The sequence below is a fragment of the Megalobrama amblycephala genome, linkage group LG9 (genome assembly GCF_018812025.1).
Source record: "Megalobrama amblycephala isolate DHTTF-2021 linkage group LG9, ASM1881202v1, whole genome shotgun sequence".
In the NCBI taxonomy this organism is placed as follows: domain Eukaryota; kingdom Metazoa; phylum Chordata; class Actinopteri; order Cypriniformes; family Xenocyprididae; genus Megalobrama; species Megalobrama amblycephala.
In genome coordinates this window covers 20,069,898-20,087,366 of record NC_063052.1, presented here as the reverse complement: position 1 = coordinate 20,087,366, position 17,469 = coordinate 20,069,898, and the positions used below count along the sequence as shown (strand labels likewise).

Genomic DNA, 17,469 nt, shown 5'->3' with positions numbered 1-17,469 from the left:
CTTATCAATTGTGAAGAAATGTAATACATTTTAAAGTGCCCCTATTATGGTTTTTCAAATTTGATCTTTCATGCAGTGTGTAAAATAGCTGTTTGTGAATGTAACCTGTCTGCAAAGTTGTAAAGTCCACGATAAATAAAGTTATTGTCTCCCAAAGTGAAAAAATCGACTCAGTGAGTCGTCAGGAATCCCAGTCTCACTTCCGGGACCTGCGTATGTAACATGGTAACACATTTGCATAATGGCCACCTAAGGTCTTCATTGGCTGCCCGCGATTTCTGCTCTATAAAAGCAAGATTGTCTGTCGTTCTTATACTTTGATCATTGCTAAAAGATGGAGCAAGATTTGTGTTACAAACTTTAATGATACATCAGTCATTCACATTAGTGCTCAGCTAATGTATGCACTGTTATTGATACAGTTAATGATACAGTTCCCACATGGGCACCGCAATAAATTAGAAATGTACACATTGGCTTGTTGATGGGCATACACTTGTTAATACTGATGGTGAGGAATTACAGTTGCAACATCTCATAATGTACATAGTGTAACTGAGTAGCGTATTACTGAGAAACGTCCTGCTCAGGTTGTGCTTGTGATGGAGGTTTAGGTTGCAAAACTAGTTCTTCCAAAGTTTCATCAACCGCTTTTGGACAACACCCCTTGGACTGATACGGTAAAATTGATGCCAATGTTGTTACTGTGTTTACATTGTGTACAATTGCTGAGCTTTAGGAAGCCTACGCCGCTAAAATTCAGTTATGGTAATGGGTGTTTCGTTTCCAACACACACTGTAAGCGGTAGCCCAATCATAACAGACTGGGCCATCTGGCCAATCAGAGCAGAGTAGGCTCTCGGAAAGGTGGGGTTTAGAGAGACTGAATCTTCGGACGAGTCATTTGAGAATCATAGAAAAATGTGATGATCTGCAATCTATATTATGAAAAAATGAAAGTGTTTTTTGACCTTTGATGCATGTAAACCTGTTGTAGGAGACCTCCGAAACAAAATTATAAATGTTTAAAATAGCATGATAGGGGCACTTTAAAATGTTATTTATTCATGTGATTTAAAAGCTGAATTTTCAGCAGCCATTACTCCAGACTTTAGTGTAAAATCATCCTTTAGAAATCATTCTAATATGCTGATTTGGTGCTTTAAAAAAATATTTTCAAAGTGACTTTGTTCCATATATTAGGGCTGTCACAATCTCAGATTTTTCACTACACAATTATTGTATCAACCAAAAAATGTTCGTCCAATCATTGCATTTGGTCCGCAATGATAGGATGTATTACCTGCCTGTCAACCTATGTATTTTCATACCTCTGTATCTCCGACGTGTTTTATTCATATACACGTTGTGTTGTAGGTATCTATAAAGTTCACTCTATTCTTCTCCGAGTGCAAAGGCGACTTACTTGTATGCATTTTGGGAGAAATGGGTGAATTTACGTGATGTTAATCCAAAGATCCGATTCTCTGAATGAGCATTATACATTTTTTTTTTAAAGGTGCCCTAGATTCAAAAATTTAATTTACCTCGGCATAGTTGAATAACAAGAGTTCAGTACATGGAAATTACATACAGTGAGTCTCAAACTCCATTGTTTCCTCCTTCTTATATAAATCTCATTCGTTTAAACGACCTCCGAGGAACAGGCGAATCTCAACATAACACCGACTGTTACGTAACAGTTGGAGTGTACGCCCCCAATATTTGCATATGCCAGCCCATGTTCAATGCATTACACAAGGGCAGCCAGTATTAATGTCTGGTTGTGCACAGCTGAATCAACAGACTAGGTAAGCAAGCAAGGACAATAGCGAAAAATGGCAGATGGAGCAATAATAACTGACATGATCATTGATATCATGATATTTTTAGTGATGTTTGTAAATTGTCTTTCTAAATGTTTCGTTAGCATGTTACTAATGTACTGTTAAATGTGGTTAAAGTTACCATCGTTTCTTACTGTATTCACAGAGACAAGACTGTCGTTATTTTAATTTTTTTAAACACTTGCAGTCTGTATAATTCATAAACACAACTTCATTCTTTATAAATCTCTCCAATAGTGTGTAATGTTAGCTTTAGCCACGGAGCACTATCAAACTCATTCAGAATCAAATGTAAACATCCAAATAAATACTATACTTACGCGATTAGACATGTTGCATGACGAACACTTTGTAAAGATCCATTTTGAGGGTTATATTAGCTGCGTGAACTTTGTTTATGGTGTTTAAGGCAAGTGCGAGCTCTTGGGGCATGGAGCACGAGATTTAAAGGGCCACACACCCTGAATCGGCGCATTTATAATGATAGGCAGTTAAAAAAAATAATTAAAAAAAAAAAAACTATGGGGTATTTTGAGCTGAAACTTCACAGACACATTCAGGGGACACTTAAGACTTATATTACATCTTTTGAAAACATGTTCTTCGGCACCTTTAAATGAAAAACACATTAATTTACCCATATTTGACAATCAGAATATATATCATATAATTCATGATCTAGTTAACAAGTTTGTAAATATTTTTTTATAAAACACAGAAAAATAAAATAAAAGTGTGGACATGTCATGTAGAGCTATTGTGCCTGCATAACGTGTCACCATGGAAATAGGTTCGTTCAGGCTCAGCTAGAGCACAACATGTGCACACCCTAGCTTAAAACTGATCATAAGTGACAGTTTTTTGATGTTACAAAAGATTTATATTTCAACTGCTGTTTACTTAACTATTTATCAAAGAATCCTGAAAAAAAAAAAAAAAAAAAATGCATCACTGTTTCCACAAAAAACAAACCAAAAAAAAGCAGCAGACTTTTTTGTAGAAACATGAATGTGTGTGTCCTTCAGCCTGACGCTCATGTACAAATTGTTTGGTGCTAAAGGTCCATTCGTCATCGGTTCGTTTAGATTTTTTGTGGCTGTTTGGTGTGAAAAGACCTTTAGAAGGCAGCTGCCTTCATTTTAGAACAGCCTTCGTATTGCCGGTGCACCTATGGAGCTTTAAACGCCTCTATATGTAGGCAGCTCACTAGGGTTTGGAACAGAGTTTATGTATTCCTCTGAATGCTCTGCTCCGCTGCCTCATAACAAGCTCTTGACAACACAAATGCAGAAATTTATCTGCTTCTATATGTGCATTTGCATCTGTCCATGTTCCTTTACAAAATTACACACAACATTCATCACACATTTACATATAATGAATTGCAGTGTCATAAATGACTGCAGGCAGTTATTACAAGCTAACTACAGTTGACTAACATGTCTCGCCACATCCAAAACACCTCAAATTTACCATATTCTCTGTGTATTTCACCACGGCACGTCTGAACCAACTAGACACCACACAAAAAAATGAGACAGAGAGCGAAAAATAGAACCAGAGGGCTAAGATAATTTCTTCACATTGTCTGTCTGGAACCCTGTGGCGCACTGTGTGTGTGTGTGCGTGTATGTGTGTGTGTTTGTGTGCATTGATCGTGGCAGGGCTGTAATCTCATTAAGGCTGCTCTGATTTATGGAGAGAGGAGCGATACGGGTCAGGGTTGTGGAAGCCACACCGGACCTCCACTTTCAAGTGAGTCCCACACAAAAGCGGGGGTCAATTGACTGTGCACTTATATACATACACACACACACACACACACACTCAACTTACTGGTCATTATGGGCTTTTTTTGGGGAGCAAATGAGGGGCGAGTTATTAATCATAGCCTTTAACAAGGTGACAGTGTTCTGTGCACTAACCATCAGAGGAACAAGTGAGTCAATAACACACACTGCTGACCAGAGTCGAGAGCTGAGGAGACTATTTAGTGGTAGGAAAAAAGTGTGTGTGTGTTTGTTTGTATATTATATATATATATACACACACACACATATCAGTGGGTCTAAATTAAGGAAAACAGTATTTTCCTTTATCTTTTAAAATAAAACAGCTTAATGTACTCAACTGACACAATCTAAAGATCCTTTTCCAGTGCGCCCCACTTTTTCTTTTTTTCTTTTCTTTTTTTATGGTATATACAAAACAGAACCATCAGTGAAAAATTTGGCAGTAGTAATGGATTGTCCATTGCCGTCACCGGTTTGCCAGCTTTTCAGTGGCATTTATATTAGCTAAAGGTTCACCAAAAATGTCATCAGTAGTATTTTTTGCAGCAAAAAAGAAGAAAAAAAGAAAGAAAGCCATAAATCAACTGCAAATATGTATTTTGCAATAAGTACATTAACATACGATCACATATGTCATTGCATAAATGCCATTACATAAACAATTTAAAATTTAACTGAACATGATCCAGTTGATGAATGACAGAATTAACTATTAAAGGGGGGGTCTAATGCTATTTAATGCATACTGACTTATTTACACTGTTGGATTCTCATGCTAAACATGGCCAAAGTTTCAAAATACGAGTTGAGCATATGACGAGTTGAGCATACACTCCATCAGAGTTCGGAAAGTATTTTTCGAATATGGCCCTGTATTAAGTAATAAAGGGCGGAATTTCTTGTAAAGGGACTTCTCCGGGAAAAGCACGTGCACACACATCAACCAGAGCGAGAGAGCATGCCCATCAATACGCTTTGTTCGGGTTACAGAAGTCATCAGCAGTGCTGCACAGGACTTGCTTGAGAAAGATTTTTCTTTGTTTTTAGACCACAAAATCAACTATGTCACCAAAGAAGTGTGTTTTTGGTTGTGAGGGAAAGATAACCTTGCTTTCCAAAGAACCCAGCATTAAGTGGAGCTGGGAGATTTGTGGTCATGCATTACATTGATGCGCTCTCAACATTTGTCATTAAAATAACCATAGGAACCAGCTTATATTTACTATCAAAATAAGGATGAAGTCGTGTCTGAAAGTTGCAATCACTTTTTTATTGCTTAAATCAGGGGTGGGGAACGTTGATCCTGGAGGGCCATTGTCCTGCAGAGTTTAGCTCCAACCCTAATTAAACACACCTGAAACTAATCAAGGTCAGATTATTTGAAACTGAAAGATGAAGCGGTCACAGCGATAAAAGATCATGAGTCGGAACCGCTGGTGGTAAGTAAAACTGCATCTAATGTCTGTTTTGTTGGCAATCGGTGGGTAAGTGCATATAATGTAAACATCGCGAATGTATAATGAATGAAAAGTTATCCAGGGATAATGCAATGGTGTATTGTGTGTGTTTAAATACATTTATTTAGCTGACCATCGATAGCTTTGCTATGCAAAAGCTGCGTAAAAATCTCTTTAGCTTCGACCCACGGCACACCCCTAGGAGCTCGGCTGTTTTCAGAAAGACAGCGTATCTGTCTTTTATAAATTTGATAAAACTAAAGACCCTTCGAAGATATGAAGGATGCTATACTACTCAATAGGTACTCAAGATTAACATGAGATTGGCCGAAACTGTGTGTGTTATGTACAATCAGAGGTAATTTACTCTAAAGTCAAAGTTTATGTCAAAGGTTCAAGGATTGGCCAACACTTTTTTTTTTTTTTTTTTCCCCAGTGTTTGTGTTACATTTAGTACATTTCTACCACAATGCCAAACAATTACCATTGATGAATCAAACATTGATGAATCTTTACTGATCCAATGACACAATCCAATCATGCTCAGAAGGTTTCAGCTGAATAGTAGAAAAAGTGCTTATACATTACCGTTCAAAAGTTTGGGGTCAGTAAGAGATTTTTCATTTTTATTTAAGAAGAGATTTCTTTCAAAAACAAACAAACATACATCTACAGTCTATATAATGTGAACCCACAGTGCACACTCTAATAATATGTGCATCAAAACAACATTTCTAAAAACAGATTTCTGTAAAAAATCTGAATATTTAGGTTTCAGGATTGTGACATGTAACTTGCAAGGTAAAGTCAGTGTGCATTTGAGTGTTTGTGATGTTATTTATTCGTCTCACCTGGTACTCGCTGGGCCAGAAGGTGCTGACGGCCAGCTCCACCTGATGCCATTGCCGCCCCTGAGAGCCGGACACATTCCACACGGCATTTCCCCGTGAGCCACCATTTACACGCACATACACACTCAGGCTCCCGGGACTGTGTCCGTCACGGCTGTACAGAAAGTAACTGAACTGCACACAGTGTGTGTCGTTCTCACTCAGCGGACGTAACATGAGCTGAGCCCGCTGTCCCGCACCATACTGAGAAGAGTTCACCAACATGTAGGAACCTAGAGAGAGAGTGAGAGAGAGATTATTTTTTTGATTTACTTGGCACTGTTTTTTTTTTCTATTTGGACCATTGCTATTTATTTTGTTAAACTATATGAACTGCTGTTTGAAACCCATACTCTGTGCTCTCAGACAAAAAAAAAAAAAAAAAAAAAAAAAAATCTAGCAACACAGACAAAACATAAACAACTACTACATGTCTCCGAGCAGTACACAGAAGTGGTGTACCATTTCTGAATTATTCAGTGTTTCTGAATGAAACGGTTGAGTGAGTGATTCAATGACTCACTCATTACGTCGCTTGTTGCCACCTACTGGCATGTAACCGGCAGAAAGAGTCACTGAAAAATCCACACCACTAATGCACATGTACAAATTACTCTTCGGCTTTTGTGTTGGGCAACTGAGATGGAGCTACTGCTAAGCTCAAATTTAGACAGAGTGAGCATAAATGATTGCTGTGGTGTTGGGGCAGGCAGAGTTCAATGTGAGTAATGTAGTTTAAAGCAGGTGTAATCAGTGCAGTGATGATGGCAGCTCTGCTCGGGTATTCCACCATTATTAATCACGCTGACACAGTTATTAAACCTCTAATGTCTGCCACCAGGGTACCACACAAACTACATCACATACAGAGAGACACAGTTTTAAAACTAACAGGTACAAATTAAAGAAACCCCAACAAATATTACAAAGACATTAAGTGTTGTGGCACAGTGACATGTAAAAATATTTTGATTGCTCAATTATCTGCTGTCTTTTTTTTATCTCATTTATTTTTTCCCCAGATTTTTACATTTCATAGAAGAAAATGTAATTAGTGTCAGTGGCAAAACTATTCTAGTCTCTGTATATGGCTCTGGTCCCTTCTTTTATGTAAATCTATGAGATTTGTTTCGCTAGCTTTATCATTCTCCGTTTGAAAGACTAATTGCTTAAAACAGTAACAGCATACTTCTCAAGTAGCATGGTTTAAGGTTTAATTTATATCTATAGAAAAAAAATGGTTCAGGATGACAGAGTGAAGAATAATACTTAATTCACTATGAACAATAACAGATCTGAATAAAGACAAAAACTTTACTGGTGTTTCCCAGATGTGATGCTTTTCTGAAGCTCGACACGCTGTTTTCTGGGCTGGAGTTCAGCAAAATTACAGTTTTCAATCGTCAAAACAGGTGGCAGCCATTAACGATCAATTTGAGTCTCTTGCTTTTGTATTGTTTTTGCAATTCATAAAAAATAAACTCAAAGCTGTTATAACATCTGTCAGGCACCTACTCAGCTGGCCTTATTTATCAACTAAAGAACATATTTTCATTCATTTAGAACTGCACAGAACCCATAGATATTCAATGAGCCACAGTGCAAGAACAGACAAGTGGAGTTAAAGAAATAAATATAAGGATCCCAATCATTTTTGAGGAAAAAATTAGACAGTTCTTATGTAACAGAGGCCAGCTTGTGAGAGCTGTTCAGATACATTTCACCCCCTGCCAGTTGCACTAACGGCTGATGTTAAAAGCTATTGTCTTCAGTGTCTTTGTTATGCTGATTGGCACTGGTTAAAATCTTGCTCAGATTGGTGCGAGTAGGACATTGGCGTTGTGACCTGGATGGGGGTGAGTGTAATGGAGGCCAGTTAGTTTGAGCTGTATAACCAAACTTCACTCCCCTGGCTTCAAAAAGTATGCTAGAAGTTTTTAGCACCCAACTCCCATGCCATTTAATTTGACACCGGTTGGCAACCCGCTCAGGCAACCCGCTCAGGGGTGTGTTTCGTGTAACTATGTAACTCACTGCATAACTACCATAATTCAATGGTTTCTTAAAGCCATTCTGTCACAGATTTGTCATTCAATCATGTTGGTTAATAATGTCATGCAGGTGGTGGAGTAATAACTTATTTTAATTAATCCCTTTGAGATGGAATTAATCCCATTTTAGCTATATATTATAAGGACATGGCATCTGATGACTAATTCTCATTTTTCTCAGTTGTTGCTTTATATCCAGATTTAATAATAGGCTCCTTTTTATGTATAGATCACATACGCACATGCAAAAATGACACTTTAAATCTCTTGACAAAATAAAAGTCATAAATGAAATTTGTATATATTCGAAATAAAAGATATAGATTGTACTGAATGTCAGCTTGCTTATTTTGAGCATGTCATGCAAGCAATAAACTATGCTTCTAACCACAGGTCGAGAGGCTGTAGTTCCAACTACATGACTTTGCGATGCTGTTTGTAAATGTTCATTGGAACTATGGTTTCGGGAAACACTGACTCGTTGAACTATGCTGATAATGACAGCTTGCGACCATAGTTGGCTAACAATGCTTTTGGGAAACGCACCCCAGAGTCATGCAAGTAGGACGTTGGTCCCATGACCTGGATGGGGCTGTAATGGAGTGTAATGGAGGCCAGCTAGTAAGCGATTTATAGGTTTCTTTATAGCGCTTTAGAGTTTCACTGGATTAAACTGCAGTGACAGACAGGGCTTTTTCTCAAATATAATATTACCAAGTATTCTTTTATTTCAATAAAATAAAAATTTGTTTTAATGTAAAAATTTAATTTGTTATTATTATTAAAAATAACTGCACTTGTTTCTGAATATTGATATTGATCTAAATAGTGTAGCCTACTTAGATAAAGCAATATTCAGGTGCGAATAAAACAAATAAAAACAAGAATGAAACTTGTAAATAAAATAATTTTATATAGGCCTATACAATTTAATAATGTATAGTTTTATATATAAATGGGGTGTTTGTCAACTGAAGGCATGCTTTTGGAGTTTCCAATTTTGACAGCTCTGTAAGCCTACTGGAAGCACAGTACTTTTGCTCTATACTAAAATATATAAAAAGTAAAATACACAAATAAGATTTTAAATTTCTGAACAAATGAAGCCGTAATTCATGTCATAAATACACATGCCTGGGCTGGATGTATTTTAATGTTAATACGTGTTTCCCGAAACATTCTTAGTTAAAGGGTTAGTTCACCCAAAAATGAAAATTCTGTCATTTATTACTCACCCTCATGCCGTTCCACACCCATAAGACCTTAATTCATCTTCGGAACACAAATTAAGATATTTTAGTATCAATCCGATGGCTCTGTGAGGCCTCCAAAGGGAGCAATGACACTTCCTCTCTCAAGATCCATAAAGGTACTAAAAACATATGTAAATCGGTTCATGTGAGTACAGTGGTTCAATATTAATATTATAAAGCAACGAGAATATTTTTGGAGCGAAAAAACCAAAAAAACCAAAATAACGACTTATATAGTGATGGCCGATTTCAAAACAATTCTTCAGGAAGTTTCGGAGCACAGGGAATCAGTGTGTCGAATCTGCTGTTCCGAGCACCAAAGTCACGTAATTTCAGCCGTTGGCAGTTTGACACGCGATCTGAATCATGATTCGACACACTGATTCATTTGTGCTCCGATGTTTCATGAAGCAGTGTTTTGAAATCGTCCATCACTAAATAAGTCGTTATTTTGTTACAAAAATATTCTTGTCGCTTTATAATATTAATATTGAACCACTGTACTCACATGAACCGATTTAAATATGTTTTTAGTACATTAATGGATCTTGAGAGAGGAAGTGTCATTGCTCCCTATGGAAGCCTCACAGACCCATCGGATTTCATCTAAAATATCTTAATTTGCGTTCCGAAGATTAACGAAGGTCTTACGGGTGTGGAACGGCATGAGGGTGAGTAATAAATGACAGACTTTTCATTTTGGGGTGAACTAACCCTTTAAGTATTCCTTCTGTAAGTCATACATTTGTAAGGTTGGTCTAGACCACTCTTACCTATACCTTATCACTGTTGACACTGTTTCCACCATTGTGAAAAAATCTTCTTTACATCTTATTTAAGTGTTTAGATCTTTACATCTAATTTAAGCTAATTTAAATGTTTTTATGCAAATAAAATAAAACTGTCATTACACTGATTGCTTGTTAGCTTTTTAATTATATTATCTAAAGGTAAATACTACATAAGCTGGCAAACCAGTAAGTAGTAAAGGCTTAGGGGTCTATTTAAAGGGAATGATTGTGGTGGGGAGTTTGGTCAAACTATGACAGAGATACAGCGAATAGTTGCGCTAAATTAAAGATGGCGCCATTTAGTGTATGTGCACTATTTCATCTGTGAAAACTTTAGTCCCCTGGCTACCATGTCAGAAGCTGCAATTAAAAAAAAAAAAAAAAAAAAAAAAAAAAAAAAAAAAAAAAGCAAATTCAGCAGCTTTTAAATCTTGTTGGTCTGACTCAGGGCCAGCACCACAAGGGGCAAAAGGGGGCATTGCCCCCTCAGATCTGATTTGTGCCCCCTTAGTTTCGATTTGTCTCCCCTTCAACCCTGAAACGGGGTTGATTTTAATGCTTTGTTGTGTACAATCACACCAGTGTGATTAGAACGATCAGTGCATCACTTCTAAATTGAAATGTGCTTAGGCGCTGAGCCAGAGACAGACGCACCCAGTGCTTGTCATATATATCATACTATATTTTCAACCACATCAGGTTTATTTTAGGTTTCAGACATTTAAATAGACATTTGAATGAAGTATGTAAAAAAAGACATTTTGTTTAATTCCATACACTGATGTCTAAGGAGCTGCAATAATCCTTTCACTTATTTTATTATGTATATTCATGTCATATTATTCATATCAGATACACATTGTGTATGAAAAAGTATACTCTATTCTTCAATGGCCACTTACTTTTATGTATTTCAGGGAAAATTTCGTAAATCCGATAGCTCTGAATTGCAGTGCAAACTCATCACGCGACAAAACACATTCACTTCCACACATTTTACAGTTGAATATATCATATAATTCATGATATAGTTAACAAGTTTGTGAATACTTTGAATAAAAAAGGAACAACTAAATAAATGTAATACCTACATATCTGTCAGCTCCAAGGAATTAATTCGATTAATACAAAGATCCCATGAGTCTTGATAAATGCAATTTCTACTTCTGAAGTGCTTCTTTTATAAAGACCACCGCTTTCTCACATTACACAGTGAAGCAGCCCCTGTAAAGAGTGAATTATTGATTCTCGAGCCATCGATATCTACCAATTCAGCACCAGCACCATGGACAGCAACTGGTAACGTCGCACTTAAGAAGGTATACCTTAAGCAACCTCCTTAGGTATATTTCGGGAAACATGTCTAGAAAAGGTATAACTTTAGTTAAGGTTTACCTTTAGATTCTTCGTAGCGCGCTAAGAGACAACGTTATCGGGAAATCCAACATAGATTTTTATTTTAATTGTCAGAATCTATCATACATGATCACAAACATCACAAACATGATCACAAAAAAAAATCACAAACATGACGCTTAATTTATAATTTAATTATAAAATTATTAAATTAAACATAATTGTATACATACAGTTTATTAATATGAAATGTGAATTTATTTCAAAACGAATTAGATTTCAGAGGCATCCACAAATAAAGGCACAGCGGCCGCACTCCAATCAGCTCTAGACCATTTAAAAATGTTGAATACACAAATAATATGTTTAGATTACATCTGTCTATGAAAAAAAATAGCAGTAATTGATTTTTATTGATATTTTCAAAGATTATTACCACAATACTGTCCTTATAAAATTAATGTTATTCACTTTACTCTGGAACCTGAACGAAAAAATATTTTTTTTTCCTAAGAATGAACCGAAATGAAAAAAATTACAAAAACTTTTTAATCCAACTATTTGATACATTTCCCCGCTCCCCCTATCTCTGGCTTCCAGTGGGGAGACCTGAGTTGACGTCAGCCTGAAATTTTTTAACCACTGCCCATCTTGTACTTCTAAGTTGGAGATCTTCCCAGGGCAGTAGCCTGCCAAGCTAACAAACTAACATATAATTGGAAATAATGAAATACATCATTGAAGATAACAGATAAAACGATCTCTGCAGGGGTATTTTTTCCTCAAATTTTGATCTGGAGATATTTTCAGCATATTTGCCACAAGACTTGGTTAGTTTCAGACCCATTTCCAGGGGTACATTAACAAACAACAACAAAACATGGCACATATAGTTCAATAATGGTACTTTTTCATTGCATCCACTGCGAATAACTTAAGTCGAAGGTCAACAGCTGCCCTCCATCTGCATTTTAAATTTAAAGCATGTTGTTTTTTTTTCCGCTTGACTGTTTCAAACAACAACCCGCTGAAGAACAAGTTTGCAGCTCCATCGTCCGGAAGAGAACATAAGCGTTTGTTTTCAGACTGACTGTCAGGTTTGTATGCATGAGCGCTCTCATGGAACGGACTTTAGAGCTGTGGCTTAAAGAGAACAGAGGATAAAAGAAGCTTCTTAAATCAAAAGTCCATCTGACAGTCTTTATGCAGATCAGGGCCTGAATGAACATCAGTGCCTGCGGTGAATTGCTATGACAGTCACAAATGAAAAAGTGTTGTATCCTGGGAGAACTCAAAGCATCAGAATGAAACTTTTAAATATAGGCTACTGGCAGTTTTAGCACTTTTGAATGCAGCATTCTGAATGGAAATGAGACGTTTCCTCTATTTTGTTGGTGGGTTATAACTGGGTGGGTGATTGGAGTTGCTCAAATAAACTAAACTTGCTCATTTAATATAGTTTTTCACATTTACTTATTTTCTAAAATAAGTAAAGTGTAATTTTAGTATTAGTTATATTATAGTTTATATAGTCTATTACAGTTTACATTTTGAATAAGCTTTTATTTTATTATTATTATTTACCGTTAGTTCAGTTTTAGTTTTTATTTATTTCCAGTTAGTGATTTTAATATTAGTTGATACATTTAATATTTTCCAAGCTACCATATGTTTACTATCCATGTGCCATAGTTTACATGGTAGCTGTGCAATATGGTCATGAACATCAATCATTCAATCAATCAATAAAAATAAATAAATAAATAAATACTGATTTTAGCTAAAATTTTAAATTTTATATGTTTTCTCGCATAACAACTTAACGCTTCTGTTAAAAGACGTCACCATTTGAAGCACATTCTGTCTCACTCAATATGTCCCATGGAAGTAAAATGGGTTGTAATTGCTGTTTCTTATTGAATTTGAATTCATCAGCAATTTGCTTTTCATGAGCTAGCACTTTCTGTGGAATTAAAGTGGAATTAAATTGGAATCATAACAACCTGAACTGTCTGTTTTAACACTGAAATTGTTTCAGACATATTGAATTACGATGTTAAGAAGCTGAGCTCTTTTGTGGCCGGTATAGCTTGGGATACTTCAAAGCATGAAATAGTAATAATGTCTGAACCTTACAAACACCTCCAACATGCAGTCACAGTTCCACTCGCACCCGCCACCCATGCTGCTGTAATCACGACTGAGCTTCCTGGAGGCTCTGGGTCTATTTCTCAGAAGTTATTAATTTCCCTCTCCCCCTCCTTACTCTTCCGGCACATGTAGAAGCCTGCCTCCTCTCAGCTGAAGGGTGTGAGCGCCAGGGACCATGACCCAAATGAAATTTTTCACACGCTCATTTTTCTAGAGCCCATTTTCAGGCCCCGACAGGTGGTGGAGGAAGGACAGAGGTCAGACAAATAGATCGTGGCAGAGCACTGCTGGAAATCTGACATCAGAAATTATACAGTTCCTTATTTACTGATTGAACTGAAGCAGTGTACCACTTAAAGAGAGTCTAAATATGATTAATGTAATTAATAAAAAAGAACATTCTGAGTTTAGTGCATCTTAGTTCACCCAGGGTTCAATCACCCAAAAATAAAAATGCTGTCATTTATTACTCACCCCTTTGTTGTTCCACATCCATAAGGCCTTCATTCATCTTTGGAACACAAATTAAGATCTTTTTGATGAAGTCTGAAAGGTTTCTGTCTCTCCATAGAGATCCAACGCAACTACCACTGGTAGTTGCATTGGATATCTATTAAAAAGAGGTAGTTGAATTCTTAATTTTTGTTCCGAAGATGAACGAAGGTCTTACGGATGTGGAACGACACAAGGGTGAGTAATTAATGACATAATTTTTGGGTGAACTAACCCTTTAAAATTCTGTTATCACCTCATCCTCATCTTGTTTCAAACCTGTATGCATTTCTTTCTTCTGCTGCACACAAAAGAAGCATTTTTATATGAAGAATGTTGACATTTAAACAGTTTTGGTTCCCATTGACTTCCATTTTTATTTGTTTTTATCCATACAGTGTTAGTCAAAGGGAACCAAAACTGTTTGGTTTTCAACATTCTTTAAAATGTTCTTGTGTGTTCCACAGGATAAAGAAGTTACTACAGGTTTGGCATAAAGGGTGAGTAAATGACGACTGAATTTTTATTTTTGAGTAAACTATTACCTTAAGACCTACAAACAGCATATATGACATTAACACAGAAACTAATTTTGAGTTGTCTATTAATTTGTAAAAAAAATAAAAAATAAAACAAGCATTGTGTTTATAATAAAGTAGATGGATGGATGGATGGATGAATTAAATCAATCAATCAATCATCTGCAACATGACCTGTTTTGTACTGAGCAGCCATCTTATCTTTTTTTTTTTTTTTTTTTTTTTTTTTTTGAGAATGTTAAACCATGTTCAAAGGAATTAGTTTAGGTATGGAATTAGTTTACGTTCGGCACACAGCCCCTGTGTCTGCTGTACTACTGAGTAACACATAAGGTCATCCACCTTGAACAGAGGTCTCACCTCTAAAAGAACAGCTTTAAAGTGCAAAAACACATTTTGTATAGCTGATGCTTTAACAAAAACACAAGCTGCAGATTTCTGCTTTTAACTCTTTTTTTTTTTACACTTGTCCCATAGACTTCTCATAGTCATATTTTCAGTGCCATAATGTAAACATGATGCTTGTGTTTTGGCAAAATATGGGCCAAAAGGATTTTCTCCATTTTGAACCCAGAACATTCCTTTAAGACACTTGCAAAATGACAGGCACTATGGCATGAAGATTATTAGCACACCCTACAATGCATACTAACATGTTGACATTTTGACAGGTAGACAAACAGCAGTTTTTGCCTGTTGTTCCTTTGAATTAACTCTGACACAAATAGAAAAAAAATAAATAAATTAAAAATCTATAAATTAAAACCACCAATGTCATTATTTGAAGTTCAGTAACTAGCTCATTAATTTGCCATGCTCATTAACTACCATGTTTTCTTGCTTAGCTCATTGTGACAATGAAATCACATATTGTAAAAGTGTGTGGCCTCTCAGGAGTGTATATAAATAGACCCCATATCAACGTCATTAGCTTGTCAACGTATGTGGCTTAAAAAGAAGCATTAATTCTAGAAACAGCCCTCCAATACAGAGAAACTCCTGCCAACCACTTTGCCAGATTCCCATCCTCCGCTGAAACTCGTATAAAGTTGGTCGGGAACGCTAGAGGAAAGTGTGAGAGAAAGCGAGCGAGTGGGTGGGTGAGAGAACGATGGAGGAAAATCGAGAGAGAGGGCTAAAAATTGTCAGTGCAGAAATATTTTCCATAAATTCATAAACGCTGATAAGACCCCATCTTTCTCCCATGTGCCCTGGCCAAGGACGAAGGAACATACATTAAGAGATTAGGAGCAGCGCATTTCCATCACCCCGCTGAGAGCGAGACCCACGGGCCCAGCATACGATTTTATCAAACACACACAGAGGCGCAGGAAAGGCAGCACTGGTTTCAACTTCATTTTCCCTCCTCCGCTTCTTTAAAAACCCTTCTTAACCTCCGCCATCAATAATCTGCCTCTGCTGTCCTCTGTATTTCATCAGAGTTATGCACTTAGTTTTCTTAACATATATATATATATATATATATATATATATATATATATATATATATATATATATATATATATATTTATACAACAGTTCTGTCTGGTTCTCGATTCAGATTGGCTGATAGCCATGCGATATTTCAGTGATAACAGCACTCCTACCTTTTCACCGTTTGTATCACTCCACTAGAAGCGACCGTCATGGCGGCCGATCAAATCAACCGTAATTTTTGAGAATACTACTTTTTGTACCACAAACTGTTGTTTTAATAGTTTTTTAGACAAGAATGTAGTTGTTTAGACCTGAAATATGTGACTCATATTTAATAATAGCGCCTATTTTACAATTTGTTTTGACGTTTTCAGAAATGCGAGCTCCAGGGCGTCAGCGGGCGTTCAGTGCTTGTGTACGCGGCGAGAACAGCTTCATCTCGGCCAGTGCTTCGGGGATTTACCTCTGGCTCTTATAGTGGTTACTTTTGCTTCAAACCTGCTAAATCCCAGCATCAGTCCATTCAGATACTGGTTCATTGGCAGAAATCTCTAAACGCCACTTCCCTTTTTCAACAAAAGCCTCTAAGTCCACAGAAGAACCAATTGGAAGACACAAATCAAATCATATGATTTCAAGATGAATGCATATAAGCCGGCTTTCAATTGCCAAGCTGCAAGTTTTTATCATGTTTTGTCCTTCGTTACAGTGGCAATGACAGAATTTTGCGAGTATCAAGTAAACACAACAGTGTTCCTATTGCTGCTGCAACACTGACAGAAACAGACATTTTACTATGTGTTGTTTTCCAAATAGTTGGACTTAGAGGTTTTTGCCAAAAAATATGGATGCACGATATATCGGCCACCATATCGGTATATGTTAATTTTTTTAATGTTATCGTTATCAGTCAGATAAGAAAATTTGGCAGATATATTAAAGCCGATAAACAATGGATTATTTCCATCAGCTAAGACTGTCCACCATGATGGTTTTGAATTGCTTGAAATATGATTGAAATCAGTGTTTGAAGGAAAACTCTGATTGGGCAAGATGCTTTAAATGCAATAAAATGATGGGAATAACATTCAGAGTTACTAATTGCACTTGGTGTAAATAGCACTTGCCACACAACACCCCAATAGTCCGTACAATACATATAATACATAGCTTGATGTGTTTATTTAAACTATACACAACATTTTATAACCTTTTATAAAGTTACACAATATGTTCTTGGTTTCCAGATTGTTTTTTAGCAGTACAACTGTTTTCAACATTGATACTAAGTAATGATTCTTGAGCACCAAATCAGCATATTAGAATGATTTCTGAAGGATCACATGACACTGAAGACTGGACTGTACCAAATAGGTACAGCCTTGTTTAGCATTGTACCAACTAAAAATGTT

At 36.5% G+C, this 17,469-nt stretch overlaps 1 protein-coding gene across 10 annotated transcripts in view; it reads right to left on the bottom strand.

Annotated features, from left to right (window-relative positions):
* Positions 1 to 17,469, bottom strand: part of ptprua (protein tyrosine phosphatase receptor type Ua) — a 322,168-nt gene that overhangs the window by 173,969 nt on the left and 130,730 nt on the right. For all 10 annotated transcript variants that reach the window (XM_048202043.1, XM_048202042.1, XM_048202034.1 and 7 more), the window contains exon 3: positions 5,949 to 6,220. In XM_048202043.1, coding sequence (XP_048058000.1) covers positions 5,949 to 6,220 — 272 coding nt within the window. The remainder of the gene's footprint in view (positions 1 to 5,948; positions 6,221 to 17,469) is intronic.